This window comes from Macaca thibetana, chromosome 20 (assembly GCF_024542745.1).
Source record: "Macaca thibetana thibetana isolate TM-01 chromosome 20, ASM2454274v1, whole genome shotgun sequence".
NCBI classification, from domain to species: domain Eukaryota; kingdom Metazoa; phylum Chordata; class Mammalia; order Primates; family Cercopithecidae; genus Macaca; species Macaca thibetana.
The window spans coordinates 19,436,546-19,462,986 of NC_065597.1; the positions used below are offsets into that span (position 1 = coordinate 19,436,546).

General features: G+C 36.4%; 1 protein-coding gene across 4 annotated transcripts in view; it reads left to right on the forward strand.

The window, feature by feature from the left end:
- CNTNAP4 (contactin associated protein family member 4) overlaps positions 1-26,441 on the forward strand; it is a 990,511-nt gene that overhangs the window by 909,953 nt on the left and 54,117 nt on the right. For all 4 annotated transcript variants that reach the window (XM_050772661.1, XM_050772659.1, XM_050772660.1 and 1 more), the window contains 3 exons: positions 8,539-8,736; positions 14,099-14,255; positions 17,605-17,732. In XM_050772661.1, coding sequence (XP_050628618.1) covers positions 8,539-8,736; positions 14,099-14,255; positions 17,605-17,732 — 483 coding nt within the window. The remainder of the gene's footprint in view (positions 1-8,538; positions 8,737-14,098; positions 14,256-17,604; positions 17,733-26,441) is intronic.

The window sequence follows — 26,441 nt, forward strand, 5'->3', positions numbered from 1 at the left end:
ACTAAAATAGGATTAAATTACAGCTGGGTGCAGTGGCTTACACCTGTAATCCCAGCACTTTTGAGAAGCCAAGGCGGGGGCATCATTTGAGCCTAGGAGTTTGAGACCGGGCTGGGCAACATAGTGAGACCCCATCTCTATTTTTCTTTTTTTAAGTTTACTTTCTCAGTCTCTCTGGCTGCATTTTAACTGCTTAATAGCCTCCCGTGGCTAGTATGGAGTGTATCATTGTAGATGTAGAACCTTATCATTTGCTGAAAGTTACTTTGAGCTGAGATCAATGTAGCCGAGTGCTGTGTTAGAAGTCAGTATTTTATAGAGCAAAACCAAAGGAAAAGGGCAATATCATTATACCTTGAGGCAGAGGGTGTTGCAAAGGGAGCTTTGGTACTAAAAACTGTGGAACATATCTTTCAGGCAGAGGAAACAGAAACTGCCAAGTTTTGAGACAGGTGATCTTACCAGGTGTGTTCAGAAAACAGCAGCAAACCTAGGGTAGCGGAAGTATGGTGAGTAAGTGGGGAGTAGGAAGAGAGGAGAGAATCAAGTAGGATGGGGAGGGGAAGAGTATGGGCTTCATGGCAATGTTGTAAGACCTTTGATTTTTTACTCTGAAATGAGATGAGAAGACACTGAGGAGTTTTAAGAAATGGTGGGATGCAATCTGACTTCCTTTAATTGGATTGCAACTGCTCCTGGGTTAGGGAATGCTTCTTCAGGAGCAGGGGTGGAAAGGAGTGAGGAGACTATGCATACCGTACTTTATAAGAGTTGGGAGACCGTTTCAAGTAATGCAAAAATCCAGTACTGATTGTACCAGAGAATAGCACTGTAGATGGAGGAAAGGTGTTAGATTTTTCTCTTTGCATACCTATGATGTGTGAGAAAACAAAAAGCCAAAAGTAACCACGCAGTTTTTGCCCTGGGTCATTGAGTGTTTGAACTGTTGTTATTTAAGATGTGATCAGACAAGGTTTAAGGGAAAGATCGTAAGCTCTGTTTTACACTTTTTTTTTTTTTTTTGAGTTTGAGGTGTCTGTTTCTCCACATTCAAACAAGATTCTGAGGAGGCATTTGAATTTGGGAGCAACCACTTCTTTATAGTAATGAATGTTTAGTTCTAAAAACTGCAGGTGGTGGCAAACTCTGTGCCAACACATATTTTGGCAGAAATTGCTATAGAATGTATCTTCAAAGGTTTTTCATTTAACACACTTGGTGGCTTCCATTTATCTCACAACCATTGAGGGCATTGCCCCATACACGAAAACAACCCAAAACAAATGGTGGTTCCTGCATATGTGTCTTCTCAATGAAGCTCTCCTGCCTGGACAGTACGAATGCCCAGACAGCACTGCAGGTGGTTCTGATCCAGAGCAACCACTGAGGTGGGTCAATGGAAAACATATCATCATGGATCTTCCCAAATGATTCTTATGTGTCCTTAGGTTTGGGAATCACTGTTTTAGACTTTATGGTTCTCAAACTTTAGTATGTACTGGCAACTCTGGTACGTGAGAATTAAACAACAAATGTGAGGGGACTTTACAGAGAAAAAGAAGACTTTACAAGTGTAAGATATGAATTCCAGTGCCAAAATGCTTTATTATTTTGTTTTCAGCTTGGATAGGTTGGATTGTGAGTGAGATTTATGTAACAATCCACCACTGCAAACCTGTAAGTTCTATGTTCCCATAAATGCATCCGGAGCTATACACACACACATGTTATAGAAAGTTTCATTCTGAAATTAGACAGTGATAGGTTGATAAACATCTCTAGCCTTTGAAGCTTTAAGAAGCATGCATACACACACACACACACACACACACACACACACACACACACACACACACACACACACCCTATCCATTCTCATTGTTTGCAGTAGTTATGTTCTGTAAAGTAACCAGAAACACTGGATTAGAAAACACTGAACAAATTGCTCCTAGCAGGAAGCACAGTAAGGTTAGTTTCCTGCAAGCCTCTGGTCACAATGGTCTCATCCACCAATCAATACATAATCTTGTTTTATGTGTGTTTCAGGTTAAAGACACCTTATTTAATACATACTGTTGATTCATTAACATTGAGCTCATGGCCAAGAGCACTGTAGCTCAAGCTTGAGCAAAGCTTATCTCACACGTGTTTTCTTTCTAAGGCTCAGTGCATGCAGCCTTCTGTGCTTAGGAACTCGACAACATTTCTGGGAGTGGGGGGGCATTCTAAACAGCAAAATCACCAACCAGTAGCACAAAAATGCAAAAAATGTGGCACTTAATAGACTACAAATGAGACATTTGTTTATTGTATGAGAGCTGAAACAAGAAAACAGTGTTTCCTTGTTCAGCTCTAACAGGGTATGTGAATGTCAGGCAGGCCAAATTTTTGCGGCTCTGTATGTGTTCACAAATGACTGTGAAAGCACTGGGGTTACCAATGAATTTTAACAAATAGGCAACTTCACAAATAATGAGAATCCGTGTGTAATGAATATCGACTACATATCTTATGTTTATTACGGGTAATAATTTGGTAATTTATAGGCCATATGTATTTTTTATTATCTAAGTGATAAATTATCAATTTTATTTTATTGAATACATTATTTACATTAAATCAACATTTACTTTTTTATATTACATAGCAAATTAATGTACCTTATTATAGAAAATGTATCTTTGTTTTTTTTTTTTTTGTTTTTTTTTTTTTTTTTTTGAGAGGGAGTCTCGCTCTGTCGCCCAGGCTGGAGTGCAGTGGCCAGATCTCAGCTCACTGCAAGCTCCGCCTCCCGGGTTCCCGCCATTCTCCTGCCTCAGCCTCCCGAGTAGCTGGGACCACAGGCGCCGCCATCTCGCCCGGCTAATTTTTTGTGTTTTTAGTAGAGACGGGGTTTCGCCGTGGTAGCCAGGATGGTCTCGATCTCCTGACCTTGTGATCCGCCCGTCTCGGCCTCCCAAAGTGCTGGGATTACAGGCTTGAGCCACCGCGCCCGGCCAGAAAATGTATCTTTGATAAACAAATTATTTGGGGAAAAAATTGTAGTTAAGACTAAACAATTCTAAGAGACCTGAAGAGTATGTATGTGTGTGTAGAGAGAGAGAAAGAGAGAACAAATTCTATGTTTTAGGAGCTTAGATTTTGAAATGAGGTCAGATGGGTCATAGATACCAAATGAAAAAAAAAATGACTGGAGTCACTGGAAGTATGCAGAGATTAAAGGTGCTTCATTCAGCAAGATTATGCAAAAGTATTGATGAAAAAGAGGATATTCAGAAAATTTTTAAAGCCACGTAGATAGCAAGATATTCAGAAATACAGATACCCAGAGACAGCTAAATGTCTCCAGTAGCTCTGGAATATAGGAACATATTCAAGCAAAAATGACAACCCCAGAGTATTGCAACCCAGTGAGAAATACATGTTACTCCTTGAAACTTTCCTTATTGATCCGGTTTTGCAAATGAGGAAGCCAAGAATGGAGGAGGTTAAGTGTAGGAGGTATAGCTTGAAACTCTCTTTATTGATCTGGTTTTGCAAATAAGGAAACCAAGGCTCAGGGAGGTTAAGTGTAAGAGGGTGAAGATATTGGTAGGAATAGATCAAGCTCTGGTCTCTTTTCTCACAGCCTAAAAGTTTTTCCACTAGGAAGGGTTACCTTCTATGAGTATTTCATTGCTTGCAGCCAAGAACATATCTTCTAGTTACATAGATCACGTGTGGTGAAAATAAGACAAAATGCTGAATCACCAACTTGCAAATATGTGTCTTATTAAAAAATCTAGTTATTAGTCTAGAACTAGTGTCAAATGATTCCACATGTATTAAAATACCTCTAAGCATTATAAGCTAAAATATACAAAAAAATCTCTATTTTGAATGGATAATTTCTTAAACGATGTTAAAAGCTGAAATTTCTTTGTAAACAGTTTTCCAAACATAATTTAAAAATAATTAGTTAGAATAAGGTGAATCCCAGTGGCTGTTTCTTTTCCTTTTCTTTTCTTTCTTTTTTTTGAGACCAAGTTTCACTCTTGTTGCAATGGCACGATCTCAGCTCACCTAAACCTCTGCCTCCCGGGTTCAAGCATTTCTCCTGCCTAAGTCTCCCGAGTAGCTGGGATTACAGGCAGGCACCACCACGCCCAATTAATTTTGCATTTTTAGTAGAGATGGGGTTTCTCCATGTTGGTCAGGCTGGTCTGGAACTCCCGACCTCAGGTGATCTGCCTGCCTCAGCCTCCCAAAGTGTCGGGATTACAGGCATAAGCCACTGCACCCAGCCTTCATTGCTTTTTCTATAATGAAATTGTTTCATGTTCAAGAAGTTTCTCATTATTAAACATTGTACTGTAAGGATGATTGTTCCAGAGGGAAGAAATTGATGAGTGCTAGAACAGAGACTTTCAAGTTTTTCTAAAAGTGAAAACTCTATGGATTAAACTCACCCCTTCTCATGGCCCCATTACCGAGACTCTCGGGTTTAGTTTCCCTGACTCAGTAAGTTTAGAACACAAGGCCTGGGTCTCTGCATTATTAACAGGTACCCCATGTGCTTCTGAGATAGGAGCTCCTGAGATCATTTCAGGAGAAAGCTGGAGAGCTTAAGACTTATAATAGCATAATTATTTTTAGAGATTTCAATAATAAAGGCCTTCTTAACAGCTATGAGGGTTAATAAATAACTGTCCATTATTCAAATGCAGTCCTATTTACATCAGGTTTTGCTCCAGAAGGCTAGCTGTCTCCCCTCCTGTCTCCTGCTTTCCTTAACACAGCACTTCCTACCTACTCTTAGTCTTTATCGCATCTATCACCTTCAGCTATTAAGCATGAAGCAACACAAGCTTTGCAACTGTATTGCTTAAACAGCATGTTTTCTCTTTGCACTGTTATCACACTAAAAAATAGCAGCCAGCCTAAGGTAAATCAAGTTCTTAATTACTCAGTTGCTTTATTTACAAATAGTGAAATGTCTTCAGGAAAAGACGTGAGTAGACCCAAACTACCATTCAATGTAGACTTTCTGCCTATTTCAGCCATCTCTTATTCATTTCCCTGTCTCCTTACCCTCCCACTCTTTTTGTATTTAGTAAAAGATAATTTGTAATAAAGTAAAATCATGATTGTCATGCAGATATGAAAATAAAAGTTAAAAAAATTTAAAGATGTTTAAAATGCATTATTAATGAAGAAATTGGAAAGACATTACAACCAGTTCAAAGGAGAATCCAAAGAAAAGACATATCTACATGTTAGGAACACGGAAACAAATGTGCATATGGAGGCAACACTGGATTCATCCATGATGGGGGAGGGAAGTCACTAGAACCTCAACCAGGTAGAAGTTGCTTGTCTACAGACAAGAATTATTTGTTGTAAGGAAACAGTGCCTTTATTTCTGGGCAAAGACAAAAAAAAAAATGTCTGGCAACCTACGTTAAAGGATGATTAAATGTGTCTTGGAAGTTAGAGATAGTGAATAGCTCTGAAGAGATTTAAAGGCTTATCTCCCCCAGATGCATTTGCTTATTTTCTAAGAGTAATAAAAACCTAAGGGCTTGTACCTTCTCTCCTCTAAAGAAAATTTGTGACATTCCAAAGCCAAAGTCTCTCTATCACTCTATGGAGTGGAGGAGGAGAGAGCGTGCTAGGTACCCTCTGTAAGCCCAAGCCTCATCTTTTTGTGATCCTCCTCTTGCGGTACAACTCCAGCAGGCACAGCTCTATCTAGCACTCACTGCATCTGCAGTTGGGAAATTGAGGTATGAGGGATTGATGCTGGTGAGGTTCTCTGTGAGCAAATGGTCCCTGATTCAGAGGTCCTCTGTGTCTGTTAGTGTAGATGAGACAGGTAGGTAGGTAGTAGACAGATCAATAAACAGATAGATATAATCTGTGTATTGGCAAGATAACTCCTTAACTTGCAAGTAGGGTAACATCTCAGGGCACTTCACAGTTCCAGACTTAACATTATTTAGCAATTCTATTAGTTATCTACAATTTATAGAATTATATAACAACTCAAAGGCAGCGAAAATGTCAGAGCCTCTGCAGCGTCTGAATCGGATAACCTAGGAGATTGTGCTCTAATCTAGACAATGCATTGTTTTTATTCATTCATTTGTTTATTCCCTCATGTCTTCAACAAATGTCTTCTGCATTTTGTATCAAGCCTTGTGCTATGTGCTGGAGATATGATTGTTACCAGATCAGAAACTATTGCTATTCTCATAGAGCTTGCAGACTGGTAGGAAAGACCGATAAAGTCAACCACAAAGTATTGAATTACAAATTGTGATGAAGTCTGTGTCTTTTACCACTCTTACTTCTAAGCAGGTGTTTGTAGAAACTTCAGATCACTCAACCATGTCTGAAAGAACAGTAAAGAGGCTCTAATTTGAGACTTTTCAGAGATTTCCAGATTAATGAAGCACATGAAGTTTGGAACCTGGCTTTTAAGGCCCCTATCTCTGTTGCTCAAAATCTATTGTGACAATTTCTTTGTGTCTGTTCTACCCTGGAAATCTAGATGGCCTGATAAGTGTGGCATCTGGTTAACATCATACCTTGTAGTGCTTTTTATTAGAGAATAAAATCAACTTACAGGGACTATCATAACATTGAAATATTTTAGAATTTCAAAAGGAAACGTTGATATGAGCTACTCTTTGATGGTTGCCGGGCACGGTGGCCTTGAATCTCTTGCAACACCTTTAAAAACCTTTAGAATCAGGTGTTAATTGTGACCCAGTGGATGCTAAACTACAGGGAAGTCTCACTCAGTGTGATCCAGAAGGGAAAGAGACAAAGGCTTCAAGCAGGTATATTGTCCGCCTCTCTTGGTAGCTAGCTGCTTCTTGCATGCCATTGATTTACCACAAGAAAAGGTGAATGGTTTTTTTGAACAAAAGAAACAGAGTCCAACAGAGGCTAGGCTGTCGGATTTGTCTAGTTAATAATAACCTTAAACTTCCAATAGCCAAGGTCGAGTTGGCTGAAATTATAGAATTTCAGACCTCGTTCTGCCAATTTAATTTCCAAATTTGGAAATGGAGGCCCAGGTTTTACCTGACTTTCCTAAGGGCACAAGATGCATGCCAGATCTGCAACTCAGATCTCTTGATGACTTCTACATTGTACTGCTGGCCACCCGTAATTTCATTGGCTGGTAGATTAAGTTCTGTTTGAGAGCATTCTACTGTTGAAGGGTGAACTGAAATGCAAGAGGGAAATGCAAAAATAACAGCTATTGTTTCGCAGAAAAATAATAATCCACACGTGGAAGGCAATAAGTCTGTGACAGTCCAGCCTCCTTTAGCCCACCTCTCTAGTCCAAACTGATGACTGGGAAAGGAATGGGAATGAAATTTTCAAAGTATACCTCCTTATTTGGATTGTTGATCCATATGAATGCCTTAGCTAAAAAGAGGGGGAAACGTTTTGCCTACTATTACTGTTTTTCTCCAATTTGGGATATTCCTCTGTATTACAGAAGAGTTATGTGACTTAACAGCACATATGTAGTGGAGTTTTGACAACTTTCACTCTTTTTTTTGCCTACTAAATCAGAGGCTTTTTGATTTATCTGTTCTTGTGTCTGCATATATCACAGAAAATATAGTATAAAGTCTATTACTGGTAAAGTTGAAGGGCAGATATCATATGCCTATTGTCTGTTACAAACATTGTGGGATTTTTATTTCATCTAAGAAATTTTGGTAATCAGTATGATGGAAATGTTTACAGGCATTCAGGAACCAATAGTGATAACTCTAGTATATACTCAAAGATATTTTACTTTTGTGTTAGTTGAGATTCTGTGTCAGATGCATACAATTCAAAAGAGTAACTTCCTATTGTACTGTCTAACTGTGCAGATCACATGATATCAAAGTGAATACTTTACATTTAATTTTAAAAAGATGCACACTCATAGTTAAATGTTGATTAAAGAGGTATATAGAGGGCTACAAAATTTTGACTTTATTTTTGCTGATACTATGAATAGTAGTTAAGAGTAGAAAAGTGGCTGCTTACATTATGTAACATAAACTATTTCATGAATTCTGATATGCACTTTTTTTCATATTGTGATATCACTGGATTTTGGATGTGTTGATGAATAATGTTTTGTAGTTGTAATAGGCAGCATTTTGTCCTTTCTTGCAGTGAAATAAAATAATGATGCATCTTTAAAAAGATGGAATATCAGATTCAGTGAAATAAAATATATCACAAAAAATAATCAGATTTCCTAATATTTTCATCATAAATATTGTGTGGCTAAATTATATGAAAATGTTAAATAAAATCACTGTAAATGCATGGCAATAGTATATATTTCAGGAAAAATAATCACTTACCATAACTTAACAATTCTGAGAATCCATTTGTGTTGATTCTACCTCTCAGAGAAGTTTGATGATTAGAAAAATTTGACTCAGATAAAAGGTGATTTTGATTTTCTTTATTTATTTTAACTTTTGCAGACTAGTGATGGTCTCCTCTCTTTCTCCCCCCATTTCTGCATACAAGAAACTACATGGACCATCATACAGCACAACGGCTCTGACTTAACAAGAGTCAGAAATACTAATCCAGAGAACCCATATGCTGGGTTTTTCGAGTATGTGGCCAGCATGGAGCAACTTCAGGCCACTATTAACCGTGCGGAGCACTGTGAACAGGAGTTTACTTATTACTGCAAGAAGTCACGGCTGGTCAATAAGCAAGGTCAGTAAACCATAGTGTCTGTCTTGTTGCACACATCACATCATGCACTTATTCAACGAGCTCCTGAAGATTTTAATTCTGCAAAGTGGTGGCATCTAGCCACTGAGGGTATATGATCTCGCATTCTTAGTAAACATGTCACAGTCTGGAAGTCACAAAGATGCTTCTGCCTGAAGAAAAGAACAAGGTCAATTTACACTGAGCTTTATTCAAAGCCTTGATTGCTTTTAAACTCTCTTCCTGGCCTTAATTGGATAACTTTACAGCAAAGGCCTCTTTCTGATACTCAATGAATGCATAGTGTTTATCCCTGATAAAGGGCAAGTGACACGTAAGGTTTATTTTATCGTGGAAAACAGCTAATAAAAATACGACTTAGTTTTCTGAAAGTAAGTATTCTATGTGCCTCTTTTTCATGGATTGTTGACAGCCTCTGGGTATAATTGAATATTAGAAAAGGCTGCCAGAGACACAGTTGATTCACTAGTTCAAGGAGGAATCAGAAAACTATCTTAACTCTTTATTTGATTCTACTGTGAATAACCAGTCTGTTCCTGAGTTCTGGTTTTGGTCTTATGTTTTCTTTCTTTAGGGTGTCTCATTATGTCAGAGCCTCTGTTCCCATGTTCCCATCACATCTGCCTTACAGTAGGCCTTAATGAGCTAATTCTTTTTTTTTTTTTTTTTTTTTTTTTTTTTTTTGAGGCGGAGTCTCGCTCTGTCTCCCAGGCTGGAGTGCAGTGGCACTATCTCGGCTCACTGTGAGCTCCACCTCCCAGGTTCTCGGCTCACTGCGAGCTCCACCTCCCGGGTTCTCGCCATTCTCCTGCCTCAGCCTCCAGAGTAGCTAGGACTATAGGCGTCCACCACCACGACCGGCTAATTTTTTTGTGTATTTTTAGTAGAGACGGGGTTTCACCATGTTAGCCAGGATGGTCTCGATCTCCTGACCTCGTGATCTGCCTGCCTCGGCCTCCCAAAGTGCTGGGATTACAGGCGTGAGCCACCGCGCCTGGCCCCAATGAGCTAATTCTTGAAGTTACTGCAAGAGCTTTCCAGCTGGCCTCCTAGCTTGTCATCTCTTCATATCTTCTAACCATCCAATGCAAAATCCAAAGTATTACTCTCTGTTAACAAAATTAACCTTTAAGAAATGCCGCTCCCACTTTTAAGAAACACAGTACTATTTAAGAAGGTCTACCTCCTTTCTATTATTTGTCTGTCCGACACAGCCTGTTCTGCTGGATCCTGGAATTGCATATTCTGTGTCCACCCTGCTTGTGTAACCCTCATGCCGTCCTCTAACACTTATTTTCTAGCAGTAGCATTGAGGTGTATTTTTCTTCACATATTAGAGAAAATTCTAAGATATCTGTACAATAAAGCAACTTTTTTCATGTTCACTCCTGCTTGTCCTAAGAAGGGCTGGAGTTCCAGATGGAATGACAAAAATTTAGAAAGAAATTTGTTTCATACAGGAATAGCATATGTCATAGAAATCATGCAAAAATGCTGAACTGTTGTTCTGACATTTGAACCCTGCATTTCTGATTCTCTCTCTATTTACTCTCCACCCACTAAAAATCAGATTATTTTCTCCCCTATGACTGACTACCCCCTTGCCCTTTTTCTCCTCTTTCTCCTCCTCATTTTCCATTTTCAGAATGTTCTCACTTGGTCTCTACCCCTCCAATCCCATCTTTCTGGAACCCACCCAAAACTTATCTCCTCCTGAAACCTCAATTCTATGTGCAAATGAGGATCACACAGTTGTAGTTCGAAAGCGTAAGATTTACAGCTGGAGGTGTGGGTGTGTTTCTCATTGGCTAGGTGCATCTAGAACATAGATAGATGAAACTTTGATTACTGAAATGGACGAATGGTTAATGAATCTCAGTCTTTGTTTTCTTTTCTCCGAAATGGGGCCAATGATACCAGCTTCACAGGGGTGCAGTGATGTTTGGGTGGCATAGTACATACAAAGTGCATGGCATGAGCCCCCCTCATTTCCAGCTCTCCGGGGCATTGTGGCCATAGTGAACATACACAGTTTAGTTTCTAATGGGTTGTTCATTGTTGCTAAATATTCATCTTAGAATTAAAAAAACTAGATAAGCAAATCTGGAATGGTATTCTAAGAATAAGAATGGTAATTATGGAAGGGTAAATGAATGCTATGGAACAAAATGAACTCAGGTCATTTATGTGGTCACGCAGTATATGTCTTTCAGTATTTGGCTTATTCTATTTAGAATAATGCCTTTCATGTTCATCCATGTTGTCACAAATGGCAGGACTTCCTTCTATTTAAGGCTGAATGATATCCCATTTTGTGTGTGTGTGTGTGTGTGTATCACGTTTTCTTTATCCATTCATCAATGGACAGTTAGGTTTCTCCATATCTTGGCTATTGTGAATAAAGCTGCAATGAACATTGCAGTGAAAACTTCTCTTCAAGATACTAAAGGATGTTATGCTGAGTGAAATAAGCCAGACACAGAAAGACAAATACTTCATGATCCCACTTATATATGGAATCTAAAAAAGTTGAGCTCATAAAAACAGAGTGAAAGAGTGATTTCTAGGGAAGGGGGTTGGTGTGGAGATATTGGTCAAAGGGTACAAATTTGCAGTTGTAAGATGAATACATTCTGGAGAGGTAGTATACAGAATGATTACTGTAGTTAACAACAGTGTATTGTATACGTGAAATCTGCTGAGAGACTTGATCTTGGTATTCTCACCATAAAAATATAAAGTAGCTATGTGAAGTGGTGGCTATGTTAAATCATGTGATTGTGGTAATCATTTGAAAACATTGCTTTGCACACCTTAAATGTGTACAATTTTTATTTGTTAATTTTACTGCAAAGCTGAAAAACAAAACATAAGAAAATACAAAAAGAAGGTTGGTTATCAAAGTTGACAAAGAAGTCAAGCTGTAACAGAACCAGAAAGCAAAATCCCTGAGGGACTGGTGAGTAAACATCACACAGAGTAAAGGGGCTTGATATGGTTTGGCCGTGTCCCCACCCAAATCTCACCTTGAATTGTAATAATCCTCACGTGTCAAGGACAGGGCCAGGTGGAGATAACTGAATCATGGGGGCAGTTTCCTCCATACTGTTCTCATGGCAGTGAATAAGTCTCATGAGATCTTATGGTTTTATAAATGGGAGTTCCCTTGCACAAACTCTCTTGCTTGCCACCATGTAAGATGTGACTTTGCTCTTCCTTGCCTTCTGTCATGATTCTGAGGCATCCCCAGCCATGTGGAACTAAGAGTCCATCAAACCTCTTTTCTTTATAAATTACCCAGTCTCAGATATGTCTTTATTAGCAACATGAAGACAGACTAATACAAGGGTTGACACAGAATGTGTCAGGAATCGCCATATTTAAGGCCAGTTTTGCCTGTGCACTTTTTTTTTTTAAATGCTTCCCTCGTGTTTCAGGCTCAATAACCAGTTTTAGAAAGTTAACTCCAGAAAGGCGTGGAAGAGGGGATCCTGAAAGGCATGGAACGTGGCTAAATACGCAATTTTTTCTCAGGTTGGTGACCTCATGATTCATGTGGAATAGATTTGAGGTGAAGAGAGTTAAAAGAGCTGAGGTCACAATAAGAAATATAATGGGATAGGACAGGAAGTTGTTTTCAGACAAGCTAGATTTAGAGTTTCAGATCTTGGTGATTTAGTGTCAAGTGATAATGATGCCATACATGAATGAATAAAGTGAAATGTGTATGAAAATATGTTTTCAACTGCTGGGGATCTGTGACTCAGATCACAGGAAGGATGATCAATGGGAATGCTCAAGTCATTTAGGATTTTAATTATGGGAGGTGGAATGTTCCACCATATCCGCGGGTATTTTTTACCTTTAATTTTTATTTCTCAGGATTTTAAAAATTCATTCCTATAGTTATTTATATTCCTTAGTACATTTTCTTTAAAAGTCTTGGATTGAACCAATGTCTGATACCTTAAAAAACATTCAGTGATTTCTATTTTATAGGGAAGACAGGAAATTTAGATGTGGGAATATGGTTCAGTATTTAAGAATAACAATTTATTTTTCTTTTTAATCTATGAAAACAATGTTTTAAGCAGTGTATTGAAATATATTTATTAAGTATTTCAAGTAATTTTCACCTTGTGGTGAAGGGCTAATCATGTAATTAAAAAAAGATGAAGATTCTTCATATTAATGCATTTATGCATAACACAGCTTTTAATAACTCTTTGCTGGTTTTGTGTTTTTGTTTTTGTTTTGACGTGGCCAGACTGGCATGCGTAGTAACCCTGGGAGAGAGGTTGTCAGCATTAGCACAGGGACTAATAGTAAGTTAAAATGAGCATTGGCATTTGTAAGCAAGGGAGAAATTAGTAAAAATCCCAGATTCTCAGTAGGGCTAATGGTGATAACTTAAAGGTTTGAAAGTCGACAGAAAAATGATCCAGCACCTTTGAGAAGCTGACTGATTCTGTGTCGCTTGCATTCTTCTCATGCCCTGATTCTCAGATGACTTCAATTTTTCCTCCATACTTTTTATTTTTTTCATGATAGATTGGCTACATGCTTCACGTCCTTCTCTGGAAATCCTTGCCTAGATGTTGTATCTGTTCCTTGCTTGAGTTCCTTGGCATCATGTTTAGTCTTAACTCAGAAGGAGCTGGTAGCTGAACATTTATCGTAGGAAGAGATGCATTTGGCTGAGGGAAACTTCTTCTGAGTGTAATATTCGCTTCCAGCATGAAGATTTTTCAGTGTTATTTCTGTAACTTCAAATAAATAGACAAGCCATTAAATGAAAGATAAAATATATACTTCCAAATAAATCTTAAATCATGACAAGGGAGTGCCAAATCATGCCTAACGTTTATTAAACAGCTAGGATATTTTTAGAGAATAAATTTATTGAGATAAATCAGGGACTTTACATAACATTCCATTATGCTTTAATGAGCATTTCATGATTTCAGATCAATTTTGCTTTGGTATGTTAATTACTATGATTTATATTTTGATGCTAACTTGTTTCAAAATTATTTTTAAAGAAATTGTATATGTGAGCTGCTCTCAATCCATTTTTTACTATCATGCCTAAATTAAATAGGAACCGCTGGTTTCTTTTCTACCCGAGGACAAATGTATCGGTCATTTAAGCCTAAATAATAACTTTTTTATTTAAAAAATTTTCTTAAGGAAATGCCAGCAATTACACTGTTTTGCATATCCTTATCAAATCAATCTCTCTCCTTTTATTCTTTTTAATGATTTTGGAAGAAAAGGAATTATACTGGGAGACAAGATGGTGGGACATAAATCAGATGTCACATTTCTCACGTTTGTCTTTCAGATGGAACCCCTCTGAGTTGGTGGGTAGGAAGAACCAATGAAACGCACACCTACTGGGGAGGTTCTTCGCCTGATCTTCAAAAATGTACTTGTGGATTAGAGGGAAACTGCATTGATTCTCAGTATTACTGCAATTGTGATGCTGACCGGAATGAATGGTGATTTCCATATGATTTTTTTATGCAAGAAAAAGTTCATTAAAAAATTAATTACTCAAAGTATGTATAGCTAGCCCGATACTGAACAAGTTAGTGCAATGAAGTAATTAAATAAAGGTATGTTTTAATGAAACATGGTATAGTCAATAGAGTCCTTAGTATTAAGTCAATGCCTTTTTGAGTTATTTTCTGTAATGGACCATAAGTCATGTACATTTTAATTTTATAATCAAACAGAGATACCTGTTACATGGGGAATTAATTATTATTCCTTTTAAAACTATATATAAGTAGGTATTCTATTATCTTAAAAATATATTTACAGCCAAAGCACATTTCTTCAATAATCTACCTATAAAACATTTAAAATTATCAACTTAGAATTTACTACAATTATTTTAACATGCAATTCTTTTATATTTTTAAAAAGACAAATCATACTACAAAGAACTAATGTTCTGTGGATTATATTTTGAAAAAAGAAATCTGTAACATTTTAGGAATTTTAAAATCAAATTACAAATATTCCTCTAAGCAGAAAAGAAGCTTATGCATGTGTTCTTTATCTGAAAAGTTTAAAAAATACATTGACAGAATTTGAGACTGGAGTTGGCATGTATACTGCCCTTATTTATTATTTGTAAAGTGAAAATATTTTAAACGTTTATATTTACATTTCAGCATAACCTATGTATATGTTATATTGCTAAGCAACTAGACCTGTACAGAAGACTTACTTTTAACAAATAGTTCTAGTCAATCTGGATGTAATATGGGTGATTTTGTTACAGGATGCACATTGATTACAGTGATAAATCTGCTGTTAATTGAGGTCATAATTTGAATTAGATAATATTTCATTTATTTAGTTGGGAAACATCAAGATGATGTTATGTGTGTGGGTGTATTTCTTTTAGAATTGCACTTTTAGTGTTACATGTTTGTTATGAAGAATATTGTCTCTCTTAAACTCTCATTTTTTCAAATTTCTACTCCTTTTGGAAGGCACCCTTTTCTTATCACTACCTTCACAAAAAAAAAATGCCTACAAAGTAATACTGTATTTTAAAATGTAAATAAAATGCTAGTAGTAACGCTTAACAACTATAAAAAATTACCTAATCATCAATAACTCTCCAATGCCTCTATAACACATTTCTAATTAAAAATGACTTTTAAAAATAAGATTGTAAAATTTCTCATATTAAATTCTGCTAATGGTGAAGTAACTTGCATAGAGCTAACCCTTCTCAGATAATTGTTGTAAATCCAGGAAAAAAAAAATGTTTTAAAAACAACTACTTGAAGTGAGCGGAAAGTAACCAAATGTAGGCAGATACTGCCCATGTGTTTATGGCAAAGACTATATCCCAGATATAAGAGATAGCACTGAAAATTAGGCAAAATTCACGCAGGCCCCACCTAATGAACTATCAAACCAAGCAATGGCAATTTATTGTGATAAGGCTGTGATTTAACAGCCTATAAAAATAAAAATGAAATCTTTAAAGAATAACAAAATCCAGAATCTTTACAATGTATCCATGATATCTAGCATGTTGTAACATTTACTGAATATTCAAGGAAGAGTACATTTTCATTTAAAGTCAAGAAATTAAGAGCAGTTATTACAAACCAACCTTGGGTTACTGATGTTTGAATTGGCAGAAAGATACTTTACAGCAACTATTATAAAAATATTTGAAGACTTAAAGGTAAAAATAATCACAATGTGTAAACAAAGGGTATTTTAAGCAGATAAGTGAGAACTATAATATGGAACCAAATGTAAATTTTAGAGTTGAAAAGAGCATCTGAAACAACAAATTCTAATAGAAATTCTTCAGGCTAAAGAGAAATACCACGGATGAAAACTCAGATCTTCAAGAAAAAGTGAAAAGCACTGGAAATTGCAAATATGTTGGTAAATGTAAAAGCCAGTGTTTAAATTATTTTCTTAATTAAAACATTAAATTCACTTTATTTTTATTATAAAGTTTATAACATATGGATTTAAAATGTATTACAATAGAAAAAAGAATGTATGTGTGGAAGGGAGCAGTATTAAATGAATTATGTCTTAGCAAGCTTCTGACATTTTACATTGTTAAAAAACATAATGTCTAAATAGACTGTGATAAATTAAGAATTTACTTTGTAATCTGTAAAGCAAACATGGAAATATAATAAATATAGCTAAAAAGTGAATAGAGAAAACAAAGTGAAATACAAAACATATGGAATAAGCCAAGAGGAGGCAGTAAAGGAAAACAGAAGTACAAGAAATCATATGGGGGGCAGCCATAAAAGAGGATGAGTTCATGTCCTTTGCGGAGACATGGATGAAGCTGGAAACCATCGTTCTCAGCAAAATAACACAGGAACAGAAAACCAGACACCGCATGTTCTCACTCATAAGTGGGAGTTGAACAATGAGAACAGATGGACACAGGGAGGGGAACATCACACATCGGGGCCTGTCAAGGGGTGGGGGGCTAGGGGAGGGAGAGCATTAGGAGAAATACCTAATGCAGATGATGGATTGATGGGTGCAGCAAACCACCATGGCACGTGTATACCTATGTGACAAACCCACATGTTCTGCACGTGTATCCCAAATTTAAAGTATAATAAAATAAAATAAAATAAATAAATTGCTACAACATTTCAAAAAATGAAAAGAAATCCTATGGGGGAAATGAAAGAGCAAAATGGTAGACCTCAAACTACAGTATCAATCATTACACTAAATGTTAATGTATTAACCAATTCCAGTAAAAATGTAGAAAATTGTCCATTGAATTAAAAAATCTCTGTGTTCTATTTTTAACATATGCTATATTTTATATTCTCTATTACATTTTTCTACAAGAGACATTAAAATGTCATTAAGTTGTGGTCAGGCACAGTGTTTCACACCTGTAATCCCAGCACTTTGGGAGGCTGAGGCAAGTGTATCACTTGAGGCCAGGGGTTCAAGACCAGCCTGGCCAACATTGCAAAACCCCAACTCTACCAAATATACAAAAGTTAGCTGGGTGCGGTGGTATACATCTGTAATCTCAGCTACTTGGGAGGCTGAGGCACAAGAATGGATTGAACCCAGAAAGAGGAGGTTGCAGTGAGCCAAAATTGTGCCACTGCACTCCAGCCTGGGAGACAGAGTGAGACCCTGTCTCAAAATAATAATAATAAATAAAATGTCTTTCTGTTTTTATGTGCTCCAATGAGTGACTGGATCCCTACTCTTTTGTGGGTGCAAATTTAGTTCAGAACATCTTGGTTTTGAAATGCAATAAGGACTATTAAAATTTCTTAAGAATTTTGTTTGTTGCTATTGTTTTTTTAGGACCAATGACACTGGATTGCTTTCTTACAAAGAACATCTTCCAGTAACTAAGATCGTGATTACAGACACAGGCCGACTGCATTCAGAAGCAGCTTATAAACTGGGGCCTCTACTCTGCAGGGGAGACAGTAAGTGGTTACGATGTGTTGTAAGCATATTTGAGAAAAGTACCATGACTTAAAGTGCCATCACTTAAGCATCATGTTTCCATCACATAATAATTAATCAGACTTCTATTGTGGGCATTTTTAACTAAGGTCTGAAATACTCTTTTAGTCAGTCAACAAATAAGTACTCCTATGAAGTACAAAGCCAAGATGGCAAACCTTGCTAAGATTCTAAGAGAAAGAAACCACTGGGCATCTCAACTGATTAGTTCATGAGTACATTCCAGCATTCCTGAATTTCTAATTGCTGTTATCCACATAGGAAAGCCTCAATGCTAAACACAGTTATTACTAATTCATGTGAATTTCCTACTGTTAGGCCTGGGATGAAATTAGAATGTCAATGGAATCATGTCATTTTAACCCCAAATATATTTCAAATGTAAATCTCACTTTTTTTCTGTGTGTGTGTGTGTGTGTATCTGTGTACATTTACTTTAAACCAGTGGTACATGTTGTTTTGCATATGCAATGCATTAACACTTTAAACCAGAATTTTAAAGGTCAAATGTAGTTCTATTTATGTTCTATATATACATATATATATGTTATATATCTGTGTTTTCTTTGCTCAGGGAATGAAATGAGCATATGTATTCATTTATAGATTGTTAACCTCTCTGAAAAGCATTAGGTTAGAGACTAGTGCATTAAATATCTATACTTTTAGTATTTCCAGAACTTAAAATGGAAATAGATGAAATATTTGTTTACATTAATGCCATAGCTTAAAATAAAATTTTATTCTAGGGGCACAACAGAAGAAGAGGGAATCTGACAATTCAGTGGATTTATGGAGATACAGAGCAGAAGTTGCTTAGTTAAAAAGCAAAGATGATACTGGCTTATAAAAATTATATATACATTGTAAATACTGTTTACCATTTTACTCACCATCTCTGATATGTATCACCTCTACTTCCTGTTCTACCAGTGAGCCTTACACAACCCCATGAAGATGGCATAGAATATTTCATGGAAAAAAAAATGATGTGCAAAGAGATGAGGCTGTAAACTTCAGATGCATCCAGGAGAGTGTAACAATTTTTCGTGGCTGTAGAGAAGTTGTTCTATACATCACATGTACCTTTCACTGCTTGCTCTGATCTTAACCCTGCAGGGACCCAGGCCGGCTTCCTCTGCCTTCCTTATTTCATTAGCCAAAATCCCTGTGTATAGGTGTGTTTTAACTGAGGTCCCTACCAACTCTCTCCCTTAGACTTTCTTTCTCCCAGACTTTCTGTCATCATTTTAAGCACACAACATCATTCCACTTACAGCAGTGATTCTCCATCCAAGGCAATCTTGCCCTGCAGTGGACATTTGACAATGTTTGGAGACATTTTTGGTTATCACATTGTTGGGGAGTGGGATGCTACTGGCATGTCGTGGGAGAGGTCAGGGATGCTGCTAAACATCCTGCAATGCATGAGACAGCCCTCCACAAAGAAGAATTATCTGGCCCCAAATGTCAATAGTACTGAGGTTGAGAAGCTAGAGCGTTGAACTACCATGACCATGAGAATACAGAGGGGAGCTACTACATTGGCACTAAGAATTTACAAATAGTTTCAAGTACTTAGAGACCTGCTAATTCATCTCTGATTTATTAATTAAACAGTAATCAAGTGATTGGTCTTCTTGCCTCCTGTATCTATTTTTAGCATTGAGGTTCATCTTCACTTGAGGTTATTTTCTGCATGAAGGACTAAGGACTAAGGACTGTTTTCTGCATGAAACATTCTTCTTTATTTTCTCAGTCAGATGAGCAGTGTCTTCAGAACAGTGAATACTCCTTTTTTCCATATGAGAAATCTGTACCACTTAAGTTACAATGCCAAAGGTACTTTTTTTTTTTTTCATCTCCAAGTGAGGCTCACTGGGCAGATATGGGACTAACAGATACAGGATCATGCACAGTAGGCCTTATAAGCAGAGAAAAGCTGCATGGGCATTACTTTGAAAGCATCAGGACTACACATTGAATAATTTAAGACTGAGAAATAACTTAATTCTCATGATTCAATTGAAAGCCCGACGATCATTTATAAATCTAAAGATCAGTAAAGTGACCTCTGATATAAGACAGGGAGAAGATGAGAGCTTGAACTAGGCGGTGATTGGCATGGAGGTTTAAAAGGAGGATCAACTGTGAGGTAAATTCAATATGATTTAGATATAAAGTTGAGAGTTAAAGCCTTGGGGATGATTTCCAGCTTTCTGATATGAATAAAGCCATTAGTGTCATTCATTGAGACAGGAGATTAACACTTTTTTTTTTAACAGAAAAGTAAAAAGGTGAGAGTGAAAAAAGTAATATTTTCATTTTCTCAAACTAGAGATATTGAAAAATGTAGATCAGCCATGTTTTTCTAGGAAAGAAGGTGAAGTTGTGAGAAAGCAGGACACGTAAAACATGACTATTAGAACTACTAGTACCAGTTATGAGGTTACCCTGATTTATTGATGTTGTCTTTTTTCAAAGCTTTCTTTTCATTTTGTTTTCAATTTCATTTTACTGCTGCTATTATTGTTGATATCAGATATCAACTAGCAAACTAGGAAGTAAGAGAACTTCCTCAATGGTATAAAGGGTATCTGTGAAAATCTGATAGCTAATGTCATACTTTGAATAGTCAAGGATATAACTGCTTTCCCTCTAAGTTCAGGATAAAGGCAAGAATGTCTGCTCTCCCTACTCCTATTCAATCTATTACTGATGGTCCTAGCACATGTAATAAGTCAAGGAGAGGAATTCAAGGCATTTATTAGGTTGCAGCAAAAGTTAATCAACCTGATTTTAATGGCAAATCAGGTTGCCATTAAAAGAAGTGGCAAAAATTGCAGTTGCTTTTGCACCAACCTTAGGTCAGAATGAATGGATTAAAATGTCTATTTACAGGTGACATGACATTCTAGGTAGAAAATCTCAAATAATTTGTGTTTTTAAAAAGTGAGTTTAGCAAAGTCACAGGATTCGAGGTCAGTATACAAAAGTAAATTATATTTCTATATGCTAATGATAAAAAAATTATAAATGAGATTTTAAAAGTACCATTGTTACACTGGCACCAACAACATAAAATATTTTGGTGTAAATATAACAAATTATTAAGAAAAAATTAAGAACATTATATTTAAAAATTTATGCATTAAAATATTTTATAAGATGTCAATTTTTCCCAAATTTATATATAGACTGAAAACAATCCCAATTAAAATCCAGCAATCTTTCTTTTGTGGGGGGGGAGTAGAAATTGGAAAGCTTATCTTTAAATGTATATTGAAATGCAAAGAAATTAAATAGCAAAAATGTTTTGAAAAATATAAACAAAATTTGAGATACACTACCAGATTATAACACTTACTATAAAACTAACAGATATTCAAGGAAGTGGGATATTGACATTACAATAGACAAATGCATGAATGGAATAGAAGAGAGAGCCCAAAAATAGACCCATGTATACATGGTTGCTTGACTTTTCACAAAGCTGCCAAGGAAACTCAGCAATGAAGGAATAGAATTTTCCAAGAAACAGATCTGGAACAATTCAAATCCATTTGAAAAAGAAAACCAGAATGAAAAAAAAGTGTCAATTCATACTTCAAAGTAGATAAAAAAATTAACTCAAGATTAAACACAAACTTAAATCTAGAATCACAAACTATAACACTGCTCTAAGAAAATACAAGGGAAAATCTTAGTGACCTTGGGTTGGGCATAGATTTCTTAGATTCAACACTAAAAGTACAATTCATAAAATAAAAATAATAATAAATTGGGTTTCACTAAAAAACTTCTGCTTTTAAAATGACACTGTCAGGAAATTGAAAAGAAAAGCTACAGACTGGGTGAAAATATTTGCAAAATACATGTTTTACAGAGGCTAATACCCAGAATATAAAAATAACTCTCTCATGGTGCAATAATATTTGAAAAATCAGTTTACAAATGGGCAAAAGATTTGCACATACACTTCACAGAAAAAAATATGGATTTAAATAAGCACATTAAAGATCCTTAGCATCATTAGTCATTAGGGCAATGCAAACTAGTACTGCAGTGTGATACCAATATATAACTGTTAACATTTAACAAATAGTAATAATGACAACCACGAAAAAAATAACAAGTGCTACTGAGGATTTAGAGCAACTAGAACTCTGGTACATTGCCGCTACAGATGCAAAATGGTGCACACTGCTTTGGAAAATAATTTGGTTTCTTATAATGTTAAACTCACATTTACCATATGTCCCAGAAATCCCCATGTTAGCATTTTATCCAAGAAAAAAGAAAAATCTATATGCATATAGTCAGTTTTTTGTTATTATTATTATTGCCTTTATTCCATAGTCCCTTAAAAATGGAAACCACTCAAATGTTTATCAAGCCGTGAAAGGATACACATTCCATTTTACTGTGGTGTACCCACAGTACACCACGGAATACTACTAAACAATTAAAAAATACAGTCTAGATAACATGCAACAACATAGATGACTCTCAACTGCATTACTCTTAAGTGAAAGAAGCCAGACTAAAAAGCCTACGTGCTTTGAATGATTCAACTTCTAAGATATTCTGGAAAAGTCAAAACCATAGGAACAGAAAGAGGATCTCTGCTGCAAGGACTTCGAGGTGAGAGGGATTTTATACAGGGGTACAAGAAAACTTTGTCAGGTGAAAAAAATGTTCCATATCTTGAGTGTGGTGGTGTTTTTATGGTTTCAGGTCCTTGTGAACTTCTAGAGCTACACACAAAAAAAGGCTGAGTTGTACTGTATGCGAATTACCATAAATTATTAATATATTTTAATAAATAATAAGTGATGTCTTATTCAACACATCTGACTGAAAAACAAAACAAAAAAGTTAATAACAGTTTGCATAGCTATAGTTGCTCAATTTTAAGAATTTGAGGTTGAGTGCGGTCCCTGAAGCCTATAATCCCAGGGCTATAGGAGGTCAAGGTGGGAGGACTGCTTGAGACCAGGAGCTCCAGGCTGCAGTGAGCTATGATTGCACCACTGTACTACTGCCTGAGCAACAGAGTGAGACCTTGTCTCTTACAGAACAAAATTGGGTCGCCAAAACAGAGAAACAAACAACCAGTAGAAGCAAATTCATGAAACAGTAAAGATTTCAGTAACACAGATATTCTCCAATTCTCCAGGACATTTCTGGAATCATGCTGAGTATGTTTCTAACTTAAATTGACTTTAGAAACCTTAGAAAAAGAGTCAAAGGAAAGAATCAAGGGAAAACATTTGGGTTTACCAGTTAGCAGAAAGGTCATTAGTAGGAGGAGTCACCTGTATATTTCCTATGTAATCAGCCTGCCAGGAGCAGTGGGAACATACTTATTTTTGAGGAACCATCCAGAGTCTTTTAGACCAACAATTCCTCCACTTCAGCATGAATAAAAATTACTTGGAGAGCTTGTTGTAACACGGATTTCTGCTCCTTATCCCAGAGACTGTGATTCAGGGGATGTGGGTAGGAGAATCTTTCTTTCCCTCCCTTCTTCCCTTCCTCCCTCCCTTCTCTCCCTCCGTTCCTTCCTGCTTTCCTCCCTTCCCTTTCCTTCCCTTTTTCCCTCTCCTTCCCCTTCCTCTTCCCCTTCCTTTTCCCTTCCACGCATGCGTGTGTGTGTGTGTGTGTGTGTGTGTGTGTGTGTGTGTTTTGACAGAATCTCCCTCTGTTGCCCCAGCTGGAGTGCAGTCGGCTCACTGCAAACTCCGCCTCCTGGGTTCAAGTGATTATTCTGCCTCAGCCTCCCAAGTAGCTGGTATTACAGGCATATGCCACCATGACCAGTTAATTTTGGTGTTTTTAGTAGAGACAGGGTTTCACCATATTGGCCAGGCTGGTCTTGAACCCCAGACCTCAAATGATCTGCCCACCTTGGCCCCCCACAGTGCTAGGATTACAGGCATGAGCCACCTTGCCTGGCTGAGTAGGAGAATTGCTAATGGGTTTCCACATGCTACTGCCGGTCCGTGGACCACTCCATGTACTGCTGCCCCAAGCCAGTATGGTTCACAGGCTGGTACTGTTCTGCACATTCTTTGCTACCAATGTGTGAGGAGGCTAGTACGAAAATAGACAGTATGTTTTCAGAATGACTTATGTCAATTGGACAGAGTAATTTATGTCTGTTGGACAGAAGAGTAATAAAAAATGGACTGGAGATACTATTTTGTATACCTTTACTTTTCTCATTTCACTTTTCTAGCAATTTACATTTTTAATTTTACATTTTAAAAATGTAAAATTGTTGTGAGTACATAATAGATGTATATATTTAGGGGATACATGAGACATTTTGTCATAGGCATGCAACGTGCAATAATCACATCATGGAAAATTGGGTATTCACCCCCTTAAGCATTTATCCTTTGTGTTACAAATAATCTAATTATACCATTTTTGTTATTTTAAAATGTACAATTACATTATTATTATATATAATGTATATATAGCTATACTATACTATAGTTACCATGTTTTGCTATCAAATACAAGGTCTTATTCTTTCTGTTTTTCTTTACACATTAACCATCCCCACCTCCTCCTGGCCTCCCACTCTCCTTCCCAGCCTCTGGTAACCATCCTTCTACTCTCTGTCTCCATGAGTTAAATTCTTTTGATTTTTTTGACCCCACAAATAAATTAAAACATGCAATGTTTGTCTTTCTGTGCCTGGCTTGTTTCACTTAACGTACTGACCTCTGGTTTCATCCATATTGTTGCAAATGACAGAATCTCATTTTTTATGGCTGAAATAAGAAGGGAAAAAAAAGCACATTTTTCTATACAGGTAGTTTGAGACTCACAGTTCTAGGTCACCAGTTGGTTTGGGTATGAAGTGGACCAATGGTGCTGACATAGGGCCTGCCCAAGTGTTCTAACTGTAGTTGCAGTATGTTCAGAACCAGCAACAGAGTTTCAAATTAAAAGCCCAGGCATTCACACAGAGAATTAAACCTGTTTTCTTGACATACAGCAAGAAGACGTCTACAGAAACTTTCTTCTACTTCAGTGAGTCTTGCAACACAAAGGGAATTCCTGGACCACAATAGCATCTGGCTTCAAGTCCTTGTCATTCACTCTCCCTTATCTGCAAAATCTCCCTAATTCTTTTACCAAACCCTTTCACACTCAGCTTAAAACTCTTCCATCATGATTTCCAGATCACAGTCATTCTGCATTCTCAAAACATGTTTAGTATATTACAAAGATATGTTTCTCATACTGGCTTTTAATTATTTTTGAGCCCCTGAAGAGCAGGGTACATTGTTCATTTATTCTTGTGTTCCTGATAACTAACATATTACCTATTGCACAAAAGATAATCAATGAATAACAGTTCATGAAATAATGAGAATGATTTAATATATGCATGTAAAGAAACCTATAGCTTGTGAATTATCAGTAAGAGATATGAATACATTTTTGATTCTATGAGCAATTAAATAAGTAAATATATACTTGTACTAAAAGGAGTTTAGACTATATTGAATTATTGATTCTGGTATAAAAAATCACATAGTAGAAGAGTGTCTAGTTCCATCTAAGCCATTTCTCATCAATATGCCTGAAGTTGTAACAATGAAAGTACTTTCAAATAAGAATATGATTTTAGTTAATATTAATTTTTTTTTTTTTTACTTTTCACTCTTAATACAGTGCCTTTATTAAACTGAAATGATTTCCACTTCTTGGAAAATAGATTATTTTATGGTCTATTTTACTTTGTTTTTTTGTTCACTTGGAAAAACATTTATTACCAACCAATAATTTATATGCAAGAAACTTCATAAATGTGAGGGAATACAAATTGTTTTTAGTACTTTCAAAAGGTTTTCACTTTGGAACTGGGAACCCTGATAGTTGTCAGGACCATGGTATCCTTTTGGGGGAATTTTATACATATGCATACCTTTAATTAATTGTCTTAAATATTAATGACTTACTTGATACAAAATCATAACTTTTTAAAGCTACATAGAAGTGCCAAAAAAGTAAGTAAAAAAGTCACCAAGAATCACATAACTCAGAAATAATGATTAATATCAATTGAATATCATTCCAAATGTTGGTAGATATTTCTAGTGCAGGGCTTCCCAGTCTCACCACTCTTGACATTTGGGCTGGATAATTCCTCATTATGGTTGAGGACCATCCTGTGCATTGTTGGAGCTAAGCAATATCCCTGGTTCCTACCCAAGAGATGCCAGTAGCATCCTTCCTCCAAATGTGACAACCAAGAATGTCTCCAAACATTGCCAAATGTCCCCTGGGTAAAGAATTGCCCCAGGTGGAGAATCACCACTCTAGACAAAATATTTTTAAAAAGAGATCGAGAAATGAATTTATAAAACTTTACTCATTGAAATTGAGAAAGAAAACACCAAATTTAAGCCAAGATAGCTCCTGAAATTTATATATCTAACGAAGTATATTCAATTTAAGGGATCCCGCTAAACTTACAAAAAAAGACTATGAACATTTTAAAAGATTATAGAGTCACTACATTTTATATTAAATGTATTTTTAAATTATAAACAGCATTTATCTACTCAGAGAAATGGAAAAGCTAGCACTCATTTCTTCTTTCCCCTTTTTTATCTCCCCCTTCCCAGTTTTTGCTAGTTATGCCA